Source organism: Juglans regia, chromosome 12, assembly GCF_001411555.2.
Source record: "Juglans regia cultivar Chandler chromosome 12, Walnut 2.0, whole genome shotgun sequence".
Classification (NCBI taxonomy): domain Eukaryota; kingdom Viridiplantae; phylum Streptophyta; class Magnoliopsida; order Fagales; family Juglandaceae; genus Juglans; species Juglans regia.
This window is the reverse complement of record NC_049912.1, coordinates 25,187,337-25,198,675: the sequence shown is the minus strand read 5'-3', so window position 1 is coordinate 25,198,675 and position 11,339 is coordinate 25,187,337. Positions and strand designations below refer to the sequence as shown.

Genomic DNA, 11,339 nt, shown 5'->3' with positions numbered 1-11,339 from the left:
AAATTTTCACCATAATTTTTAGATTAGAGATATTTTTATAAAATATTAATACTCTTACAGTTTTATCTTATATAAATATATACTACATTTAAAAAAAATTATTTTTAAATTGATGTGTAGAGCATATTTAATAATTTATTTATTTATTGATAAAATTGAGTGCTAAATTAATTTTTATAAAAAAAATGGTCATTACTCTCAATTTTCTTTTCTTTTTGTCGCGTGTATCGTATGTAGACAAATGATATATCCGCAACCGCAAGGACTCCATTGAAGAGGCAACGAGTGTGGCAGTGCTAAACGGGTGGGAAGTTGAGAGGAGGAGCGAGTAGTGATGGTAGTAGCGATGCCGTTGCCGACAAATGCTTTTGCTTCTTCTGCAAACGTTTTGAGAGGCGGCGGCGCGCTATTGTTTTCTTCCTTTTCAAAATGCAGTCACCCGTTGCAAATTTATCGTCATCGTCGTCCCCTGCAACCCATACGTTCCTCCACCGCCTCTCTTCCCCTTTTCTCAATAGGTAAAGCTAATGAGACATCCGCGGGAAGCAGACGAAGCAGCAGCAGGCACTGGATTCCCTCGTTTTGCACGGCTTCTACCTCCGATGCTTCTGCGGCGGAGGCAGTGACCGTGGCCACCGGTGACGATGGAAATGCTGATGTTGACGATGAGAAGAAGGAGAGGATGATAAAGGAAGCGGCTGAAATGCTGGACATAAGGGTTGGGCGTATCCTTAGGGCGTGGAGGCATGAGGAGGCCGACTCCCTTTACGTGGAAGAGGTGGATGTTGGCGAGCCTCAGCCCAGAATCATCTGCAGCGGCCTCGTCAATTATATACCCCTTCAACACCTCCAGGTATTTTTCCCATTTTTCACTTCATTTTTTCCTCCTATCTTGGACTTCATGTTTAATGGGAGTTTTTACCTGGAGATAAGAAAAGGAAAAAATAAATTGGGACTCTACTTAGCAAAAAGAAAAAAAAGACTATTCAATAATTTCTTATAAAGGTACTCTATCTTGTGATAGGAGTAAATCTTTCGTGGGGATACAATCCAACCACGAAATTTGATAATAACTAGTTTCGTCCAAACAGGAAGACTCCTAATTAGGTTTGAGGATCAACATGATTATCTTTCGGTTGGATTGTCACGTCACTCACATTTGTGGGAGCCGAAGTTAATTGTTTCGGTATATACAATGAAACTGCATGCATATATTTTCAGTTGAAGCTTCTAGATCATATTCATTGGAGCATGTTTGATAAGAATCTTCATGCAGGATAAGAGAGTAATCGTTCTTGCAAATCTGAAGCCCAGGAACATGCGTGGTGTCAAGTCATCTGGAATGCTTATGGCTGCTTCTGATGCATCGCATGAGAACGTTGAGCTTCTTGTGCCTCCGGAGGGTTCACTTCCTGGTGAAAGAATATGGTTTGGTTCAGAAGAAGAAAAGGAAAATCAACCTGCTGCTGCCACACCTAACCAGGTCAGTTCTTTGCTTCAAAAAATTCAAGCCAATTAAACCCATAAGATAAAATAAAAAGGGGGAAAGAAGTTTCGGTAAGTATTTTGCTTGAATTTCAATCAGTTGATGCACAATCCTTTACCAAAATTAGCAAAAATATTCCCAAATGCTTCCAATTATCCAGTGAGCCCCTTTGTTGCTAGATGACGTTTTCAATAATTTCTTTGTTTTGAAGTGAGGTTGGGAGTAGGATGAGGTGTCGTATCTAGATATATTAACTAACTAAGAGCCCTGGCTTGAATCAGGACCCCCAACTCACTTGAAGACGGTGGCTTGAAAACCTTTTACTTGCATAAAGATAAATTGGATCCCCTAAGAAGATGAACTATCCATTCTCCCTGAGGGCTTGTCGGGTTTACAGGAAAAGGGAAAGAGCTTGAATTAGGATCACTAAAGAAGTTAGAATAAAGCTGTAATTGAATCACTAAAGAATTAGGCACTCTTGCCCCAGCCCTCAAAACTCAAATACGACATCATCAAAGTCCAAAACTCTTGAGTACTAATCACATAAATGCCCCTCAAATTGCATAGCAAATAAAGTAAATAAACAAGTGCAGAGTTATTGACTCTTTACTTCACATGCTGTGATAGGATTCCTAATTTAGTTAGAATGAAGACATAATAAAATCTAATAAAGAACTCTTTAATTCTGTTAGATCTTTCACAATACTCCAGAAGTCCAGATGCTGTTGGCAGCAAGAAGCCTACTTTATTTTAATTTGGTTTTATTTAATTTTAGGAGTCAATGGTATATCTATAAATTCTCATGGGCTGTACTTTGGTTTATTAGGTCTTATCTGGGACTGTCCTATGTTTTTTGGAATTTTATTTGTGGGTTGTATTAGCTATTTAATTGGGCTTTTAGTCGAAGTCTATTGACTCCAAGCTTTATTAGATTAGTTTTAGTCTTATTTTTTATATAAATAAGAATTTCGCAGCAATTATGGTCTTGTTCTCTAGTTTCTATAAAATTCGCAGAAATTTTGTCTTGTTCTCTAGTTTCCAGAAATTTTGCAGCAATTTCTGATCTGCTTCTGCACATAAAGATATCTACAACTCCTAAACTGATGACCGAAGTTAAAATTTGTTTTGAACCCTAGACTCCTAAGGGCACAGACTTTAAAACAGGACTCTTGCTTCAGTTTGACATGCCATATAGATTCCACAAAATAAACACTGAAATCTACAAAATTGTTAAGGAGTGCGCCCACTGTTTTTACACAGAGAGATGGTGTCATAGAAAGTTCCAGCTTAAGCTTTTTTTAATAATTGATAATTAACTTTATACAGTTTATTCTCCATTTCTATATGTATGTTCAGACACTAATTTTTTTCTTTTTTACAATAATACGTAGATCCAAAAGAAAAAAATATGGGAGTTGGTGCAGCCTCATCTTAAGACTGATGCTTCTTGTACTGCTATGCTTGGGGTGCATGTCATGCGGACATCTGCAGGTGTGGTGGTGTCCACATCTTTGAAGAATGCAAATATATCCTGATCAGATGGGCAACTTCATGCTTCTCTAACAGTGGTGGTGTCTAGGACCAAAGTATCCTAGACACCAGAAGATGTATTTTTGACTATTTTTTTGGACTAATGTAATTTCTAGTTGGTAATCATGTATTGCTAGCAATTAGAGGTTTAAGTTCCTTTCAATTGCTTTATATATGTCACAGTTTGTGATGCTGTTGTGATGGCTTAACCTTGTTTCAGATACCAGTAGTCACTGTTTGTTTGTCCTCTTGACGTTTTTTTATCAATGAAGTGTCCTCATGTTTCTAAAATGGATTTGAGGAAAGCATTGAAGCAAGCACTAGAAAATTTTGCATTTCACGTCAGATTCTTTTAAAAGGTACTGATAGGCAGGTGCAAGGTGTTTCAGGTTGACTGCAACTGATGAGTTCTTGGGGGTGCTGTAGTGGACCAGCATCCCAGCTGAAAGGCAGGGAATGTTTACTTGCAGTCGGGAGATCAGGATTGTCTACATGTCTTCTGGTAACTCTACAACGAAGTTCTTCAATCTTAACTATTATTGTTAATAAAATATTTGGATGTTTTGCATCTCAACGTATAAGTTAGATACTACGATTTTTTATTTTTATTTTTAATTTTTTATTATTTTTGGGTAGGGGGAAGGAATCGCAAGATTCTAAATCAGTCCTACCCACTCATTCTGTTCACAAATACACTCAGGCTTGACTTGTTTGATTGAATCCAGAGCGGGGATGCCTCCTGCCTCAAACAAACCGCTGTAGTCGCAGACGGACACAAACGAGAGACCAAAAATAGACGACCTCGTTTGGATTTAAAGATGAATTGAGATAGTTTGTGAATAGTAAAATAAAATATTATTAGAATATTATTATTATTTAAGTATTTAAAAAAATTTAATTATTTATTATATTATATTTTGTATGGATATTTAGAAAAATTGTAATGATGAGTTGAGATAAATTTTTAATTCAAACCGGGGTGTAAAGGCAGGGCTGCCTCAGTAGAGGGCGCGCACAAAGATGAAACTCTCTCTTTATGATGGAAGACCAGAAATTCCACAGGAAAAATCATAACTGAAAGCCAATTATTAAGGATATCGTGCTTATGGCATAAATAAGTTGGCTTCCAATCCATGGTCAGTTCTCCTTTTGTCTATGAATTGCAGATTGCCTTCTCTGTAGAACCCAATAGAGAATGCAAAGTAATTGAATATTCGGGGTCTACGTCTACCTTTGTTATTGACGAATGAAGAATGAATTGCTAGTTTACTTCCATAAGTGTATAATTTGCAGTACCAAAGCAGGGGAGGTATTCAAATCCCCCTCCCCCCAATGAATTTATTATTAGAAAGCAATTAGAATACAACTTGATACATTCCAACAATAAAATTATATAATCCGACTCAAGAAAAGCACCACTTTGAAGTCGGGTTGTGTGGGCTTTGAGGAAGAGGGGAATAAATGCTGCTCGTCTCAGAAGTCGGCAAAAACGGCAAAAAGATCACCGTGGATGTAATCGTTGTCTACCAAGCTGACCAAGAAATAGCTGCTCTGGACCTGCAAAAGTTATGAAGAATATTTATATATATTATGTCTGCTTGTGTGTGTGTCAGTCGTGTTAAGAACACCTGAATTTGACAATTAAGGAAAAGAGCCAAACCTCTTCAAGCAATTTTCTGGAAGCGTCACCCTCTGGGTACAAGCCAGCCCATCCCCTTGACCAGATTTCAAAGGCCTCATCCTTCCACACCATGAAGCTGGTAGGATCCACAACAGTTGGTTGGATGATCTCCTTTGCTGGGAAGACTCCCCATGTTACAGCATTTACATCTGTCTGGCCAGAGTTAGATATCCAGCTCCCTTCTTTGTTTACGGCCATGTAAGTTAGAGATGGGAAATCCTTGCACTTGCCAACAAGTGCATCCAACTTCTCCCTTGAGCAAAAAAACTCTACATAGGCCTTCTGATAAACATACCCTCCAGGCCCACCCCATCCTGAATTACATCAATCGTGGCAACATATATCAGTGGGGCATCAAATTTGGTTCACATCGATGCAAATCTTTTTTCAGAGGACTACAAAAGGTTTAATCAGATACCTTTCAAAGTAAGAAAACACAGACGATTTCCCCTACAGTAGGTAGTACTGCTAGACTTTGGCAACAAGACTTTTTTTAGTACAAACGTACAACCCTAAGCACACAATTTATAGCGAAAAAGTACAGAACAGACTTATAGGACTTATCACATGGAACAATGCAAATTATCATTTACTACATTTATTTATTAAAAGGTACTTCCAGATACTAGAACATGAAATCTCAGCAACGCAATCTTGGTAAATCAAAGCGTGGTTAAATTCAGAATTCCCTGTTCTATCTCTGAACTAAATGGAATGAGAGCCCAATATAAAGTAACCATTATTCTTATCATGAACGTGGACAAATGCCAAATTACTTTCGGAATTTCGCAGGCATCAAAGTTCAATATTAGCTTATAGCATCAAGGGGCCCCATTCAATTAAGATTCTTCGTATTAGGACTCGAAAGAAAACCAAACTAATCTAGCCAACCTATACACAAAAGAAAACTGGGTTATTTGAAAAATTGTTATGATCACACACACACACACACTAGAGCTTTTACTCACCAACAGATGGGGAAGAAGATTTTTCGCCGTTGACCGCTGGTTGGCTATTGATGGTAAGGAAGCCCTTCGTATTAATCTTCCCTAGCTGTTCATTTATGATTCGTGTTTCTGGCTGAAGCCCGTCTAATTCTGACCAGGGACTACTTCTCAATTTTCCGAGGCAGAATTTCTTAAATTTCTGACATGTAAATAATCCAACATGAAATCATAATCAACTATCTCACAATGAGACAAGACTAACAGACTTGAAATGGAAACTGTACCTCGTGAATATCTTCAATATTACTCAAAGGTGTAGCCCATTCATCATGAAGTTTCTTGTCACGTGCACGTGGCCGCATGAACTGTTCAAAAATTTATGACACAGGTCACAGATAGCCAATGCTGAAGAAAAGAGATTTACCAGGGCATGTCTCCCATCAAAGTCAATTTTAACACATCAATAATTAATTAATCTACTTCTTTAAAAAAAAAAAAACTAAATTAATGGAGGAATATCATCCACCCAAGCAGGCAGTTATAGAAGTGCTAAACACATGGAAAGAAACGTCCTGGAGTTGCAGGAAGAAACAACTTGAAGAATGAAACAGCCACATAAATAGTTTCATCAGGACAGAGCCCAAGGTTTTGCATTCTATAGTTGGGCAAGGGTTCTTTAAGGATCCAGATAAATAAATTTCTAAAACCAACAACCCAGATACCACCATTTGAAGTGTCAGAATATGATGACGGTGCCTATATACACGACATACCACAACCCAGTCATTTATTTATTGATTCAATAAAGAGCCTTCACAGATGACCTCCACTTTCTGTAAACAGCATCACTTTTCCTTCACCATTAACGTGTAACTAATCTTCTCAACCCAAGTAAGAAAAATGCATTGCCACTGTTCTAAAGGCTGACAATCGATACACTTATGACACGTATGAACGAAGAAAAACGGGTACAAATGCAACTCCAATCAGGAAAAACCTCTTTATTAGTACAAGCCAACACTGAAGCTAATTGCGTTACTTATTAAAAAAAAAAAAGCACAATAGTGAGAAGAAACCATTAAACTTGTACCACAGGATTTGAATTGATGCATAATTATTATTCATATCAATGAAATCATATGACACAAAGTGCAAGCATAACTGTTTTTTTTTTTAAAGTAAACTTGTTATCATGCAATACAAGATTGTCAAAAACACTTACGTTGAATAAAGTAGAGGATACACTTAATTTTCCCATCAGAGAAATCTAGTCTAGTGAAAGGTTCAATTTGATGAAATATATGTTAGGTTCAGAGAAAAAAAAAAAAGAGGCAAGTTGTATGATCATGCACACCTGATAGTCAGCTAATGCTCCATATGATGGATTACGAGAATCACCCCATCGCCCATGTGGGTATTGGTCCCAGCCTATAGTCCTTGTTATGTAGCTCTTTGGACGATTAGCCCTGTCATAATTGGCTAGGAAGATTAGATCTCTTGAAAACTGCACCACATTTTAACTGTGTACCCAACTGATACTGAATTTTAGTCCAAATTATAGCAGTTCCATATGTTGCATACCAAAAAATTGGACGAACATCTTCCTTGACACGGAAAACATTTGCCGGGCGTCTCCAAGGCAAAGACCTCGATATTTTGGTCTCTTCAAGCAAACCAAGATTCTGCGAAGTACACTTCTATTAGTGCCTACATTTTGTGATGATTATTAATCATGCAAGTGATATCATCCACATCTCAAGCCAGAACAACTGATTAGGTTATGAGAAATAACCATTAATATAGCTAGGGCTGACTTCTCCATGTTTAATGTATAAAGATGCAATGTCTTAATCCCATGAGCTAAAATCTTCTTGCACATTTCAGTCCCAAGATGAACTCCATATGATCTGACAGCTTCTTCATTGTCCTTGATAGGCTCCAAGGCAGCAGTAATTTCAGCAGGTATCTACGGTATGTCAATAAATGCAGACATTAAATCCGGTTGTAAATAGCATAACCACCAGAACATCTTATCAACATAACACACCATAACAACAAAGAGGGCACATTTAGCAAACATGTCCAATGACAGATTTTTCACCTCACTACCTGCTCCAAGATTTGTGTCTGTTTCCTAAAACACTATTAGACATTGATTATACCATCCAGTGTAGCACCAATTCAGCTACAAATATTAAGTTCGACATCATTTAAGAGCTTTGGGGAATGAAAATGCCCACAATATTATTGCATGGGATCTCACATCTTCTAAATCTGTACTCAAATGATCAAAGAGAAAGTAAAGCATCCCAAAAAGCTTCACCGTTAGAAGGATATAAACACACACAAACACCCCCTCCCCTGTTCCAAGCGTACATGCATGTGCATGCTAACTCACACACTGTTGGTGCTATCAACAGTGTGATTTCAAGGTCAGAAGTTACTGCATGATTTTAAGGGTAATTAACCTTCCAGTCTCTTAGCTAGTGATTTTGAGTCTTGACGGAACCAAACTTCTATCCAGTGGGCCAATTGGAAGGATAAGGACCATGTCATCTCCAAATTTGACCTCGTTCATTTTATTCCATAATGCTATTCTAACCCCAAACCATGTACTAATAAAACTTTTGCATAACTCTGGTTGTATGGTATTTCAAGAAACTACCTATGAACTTTATTTGATGAGTGAAAAAAAAAAAAAAACTACCTATAAATAAAGGGCCTTCAGTACTATTATACTCATATTAGTCTAATGCTTCCTATCAGACATTCAACGCATGCTTCATCATGATAGATAAGCTGCAATTCATTCAAAGCGGCACGAGCATCCAATACATCTGACATTTCATCTGTCCAGTCACACACACACAGAGCTACACATTTTTTTTACAGGTAGCACGCACTGCTGCAAGTACATGTTTTGAATGAGATTACGTACCCTTGTTTTACAAAAACCAGTCATGCGGATGAATCCCTTATAGTTATTAATGGGCATAATTCCAGGAACAATGGGGCAGGTTATCCCAATTTGGCGACAATCATTCACAAATTTGAGGAAATTATCAGTATCATAGAACAGTTGAGTAACAATTAGATCTGCTCCTGCATCAACCTATAAAAGAAAGCATAAAATCAGAACAAAAGGACAAAATATGACCAGAAGAAAATGAAACAACAGGGTGGTCAATTCAGGAAGATAACTTGTATGCTCCAGCGTGTTTTTGTAAGAGCTCGTTTGGATACTAAGAATATCTGATATTATCTCTGAATAGTAGTGAAATAGTTTGAATTAAGATGTTTTATTGAGTTTTGGGAAAAGAGAAAAAAAGTTGAATAAGAATATTATAAAGTTAAAAAATTGTTTGAATATTATTTTTTAATATTATTTTTATTTTGAAATTTGAAAAAGTTATATTGTTTTTTGTGTTTTGTTTGTAAGTTTGGAAAAATTGTAATGATTAGGTAATTATTAGATTAAAAAGTAGAAGATTTGAAATTGAAAAGTATTTTGTGTTTGAGTGATGTTTGGAAATGAAATATTTGAGAATATTGAGAATACTTGAGACCAATTGTGTTCCCAAACGGGAACTAAATTCTTAACAAGACTAAATTTTATGATCACTCGGTGGAATGAGCAAGAAATGCTAATTATTCAGATTTTATCTCCTTCTAAAAGAGGAAATTCTATAGTCAATTACTCCAGCAGAGTACTCCATTACAATTTTTTTATAAGTACGAATACAATATAAAAAATTTCTACTTTTCTTTTGAAAATTATTGAATATATTTTACTACAATGGCGAAAGGCATATGTTTGTGTACACAAATGAGGGGAATTTTGAGTGCGTGCTCAGTTGGAATGCCAACGTTGCACAAATGTATGGAAGGATTAAAAGAAGAGTTATTGTATAACAGTAGCAGAACCTTTCTCTTGAGATAAGCAAGATCGTTTTGATAAGCTTCCTCCGTAGCCAAGCCATCACTTCCTATTGCATCGGGATGTGCCTCTGAGCAGATAAAGGAGAACCCAAAAAGATTGTAAGAGCATGGAGTGTGGTGGGTGAATACTTTGAAGGAATAGATAGACCGGAAAAATTCAATAAAGATCAAACTTCAGCTATAATAGAACTAAAAAAGACAATAGCAAAAATAAAGAAACCTGGATAACCGGCAACTGTAATGCCGAAGTAGTCACCGTAGGTAGCTCTGATATGTTTCACCTAAAAGGGAAAAAAGAAAAAAGAAACAGAGACACTATTTCACCATTGAAAAGAATGTGATGTAAACAATCGGGTATATCGATATACAGAGCATAGAGAGGAACAAACAGATCAGACAAAATGAACTTGAAAGTGCAATTTAGCAGGTAGAGAGAGATGTACGAGGTCGAGGGCGCAGGCAAAGCCGCCCTCGATCTGGACGAACTTTCCCTGGCCATGAGGGGGGTCACCACGGAGAGCAAGGACGTTCTGGAGGCCCTTGGATTTGATGGTGGCGAGAGCGTGGTCGATCTTCTCGACGGGCATGTTTGTGCACGTGAGATGCATCATGGTCTCGACGCAGATGATGTTCTGCATACGGTTGGCGATGTCGAGGGTAAGATCGGCGGTGGAGCCACCGGCGCCCCAGGTGATGTCGCAGAAAGTGGGATTGTGGGCGACCATACGGTCCATTCTCTCAAAGAGGTTGTCGACACCATCTTCGGTCTTGGGCGGGAAGAACTCGAAGGAGAAAACCACCTTCCCGTCGTCCCCAAGACCTTCCTGGATCTTCTCAATCACCTTCATCTTTGTCCGCTTCTGATTTGAACCGACAACAGATATCCTTCAGCTTTATGTAGTAGTGATTTGGTTTACTCACAACTGATACCTTAAGCTTAATTTATTCAGATCCAGATTCAGATTTAGATTTAGTAGAAAATAAATGTGAGAAGTGGGATGGAGGGAGAGAAGTGGGGCGGCACAAGTTAAACACAACACATGGAAGGGAATGTGTGGTTGTTGTCGCGCAGTAAGCAGTCTGCGCTTCCCATTTTTATAGACACGCTGAGAGAGAGAGAGAGAGAGAGACTCAAAAGTTTGCACCAACAACCCCGGGACTCTGAAGTCTGATCTGCGAAGTAGGAGACGAGGAAATGCTACTCTACACCCCTACCCGATCATTTCACCCTTTCTTCCTTTTGTTTTGTCTTTTATTTTAATTTAATATTTTATAACAATAAAATAAAACACCAACAACGATAACAATGTGCAATAAAATATAATTATTATTTCGTTATTGTGTTGCATCTCATATTATTTCATTTTATCTAATTATTATAATTTTTTTAAATTTTCACATAAAATAAAATAAATAATTTAACTTTTTAAATCTTAAAATAAAAATAATATTAAAAATATATATTCTAACAATATTATTTTTCAACTTTCTATTTTTATTTTATCTTATATACAAAACAAACTAAGCTTAAATAGTATCAATTTTAATGCAAACATTTATTTCAAACATTTCACTTATCAATTTTACATTAAAACATGAACGATGAGTTATGTGTTCCATAATGTGGTTTGTCCTTGAATTGAGCTTATCAAGGGCCAACCATCATGACCAGCCCTCCACCCCTCTTGATTCTCATCTCATGTTAGTTCTCTCTCTCTCATCACTATATCCCTCCCTTTTTACAGTGCCTTATCGC

General features: G+C 37.3%; 2 protein-coding genes across 2 annotated transcripts; one reads left to right on the top strand and one right to left on the bottom strand.

The window, feature by feature from the left end:
- The first annotated feature begins 206 nt into the window (after positions 1–206).
- Positions 207–3,307, top strand: LOC109005022 (aminoacyl tRNA synthase complex-interacting multifunctional protein 1). The gene is made up of 3 exons (XM_018983785.2): positions 207–853; positions 1,277–1,483; positions 2,878–3,307. Exons 1-3 carry the CDS (start codon positions 335–337, stop codon positions 3,019–3,021), a joined length of 870 nt encoding a protein of 289 aa, XP_018839330.1. The 5' UTR covers positions 207–334; the 3' UTR covers positions 3,022–3,307.
- Positions 3,308–4,263: 956 nt separating this feature from the next.
- Positions 4,264–10,791, bottom strand: LOC109005021 (methylenetetrahydrofolate reductase 2-like). The gene is made up of 11 exons (XM_018983784.2): positions 10,027–10,791; positions 9,804–9,864; positions 9,569–9,651; positions 8,583–8,756; positions 7,437–7,610; positions 7,226–7,326; positions 6,999–7,110; positions 5,929–6,009; positions 5,666–5,843; positions 4,677–5,011; positions 4,264–4,573 (listed from the first exon to the last, which is right to left on the bottom strand). The coding sequence occupies exons 1-11, from the start codon at positions 10,429–10,431 to the stop codon at positions 4,490–4,492; spliced, it is 1,788 nt and encodes a 595-aa protein (XP_018839329.1). The 5' UTR covers positions 10,432–10,791; the 3' UTR covers positions 4,264–4,489.
- Between the last annotated feature and the right edge of the window lie 548 nt (positions 10,792–11,339).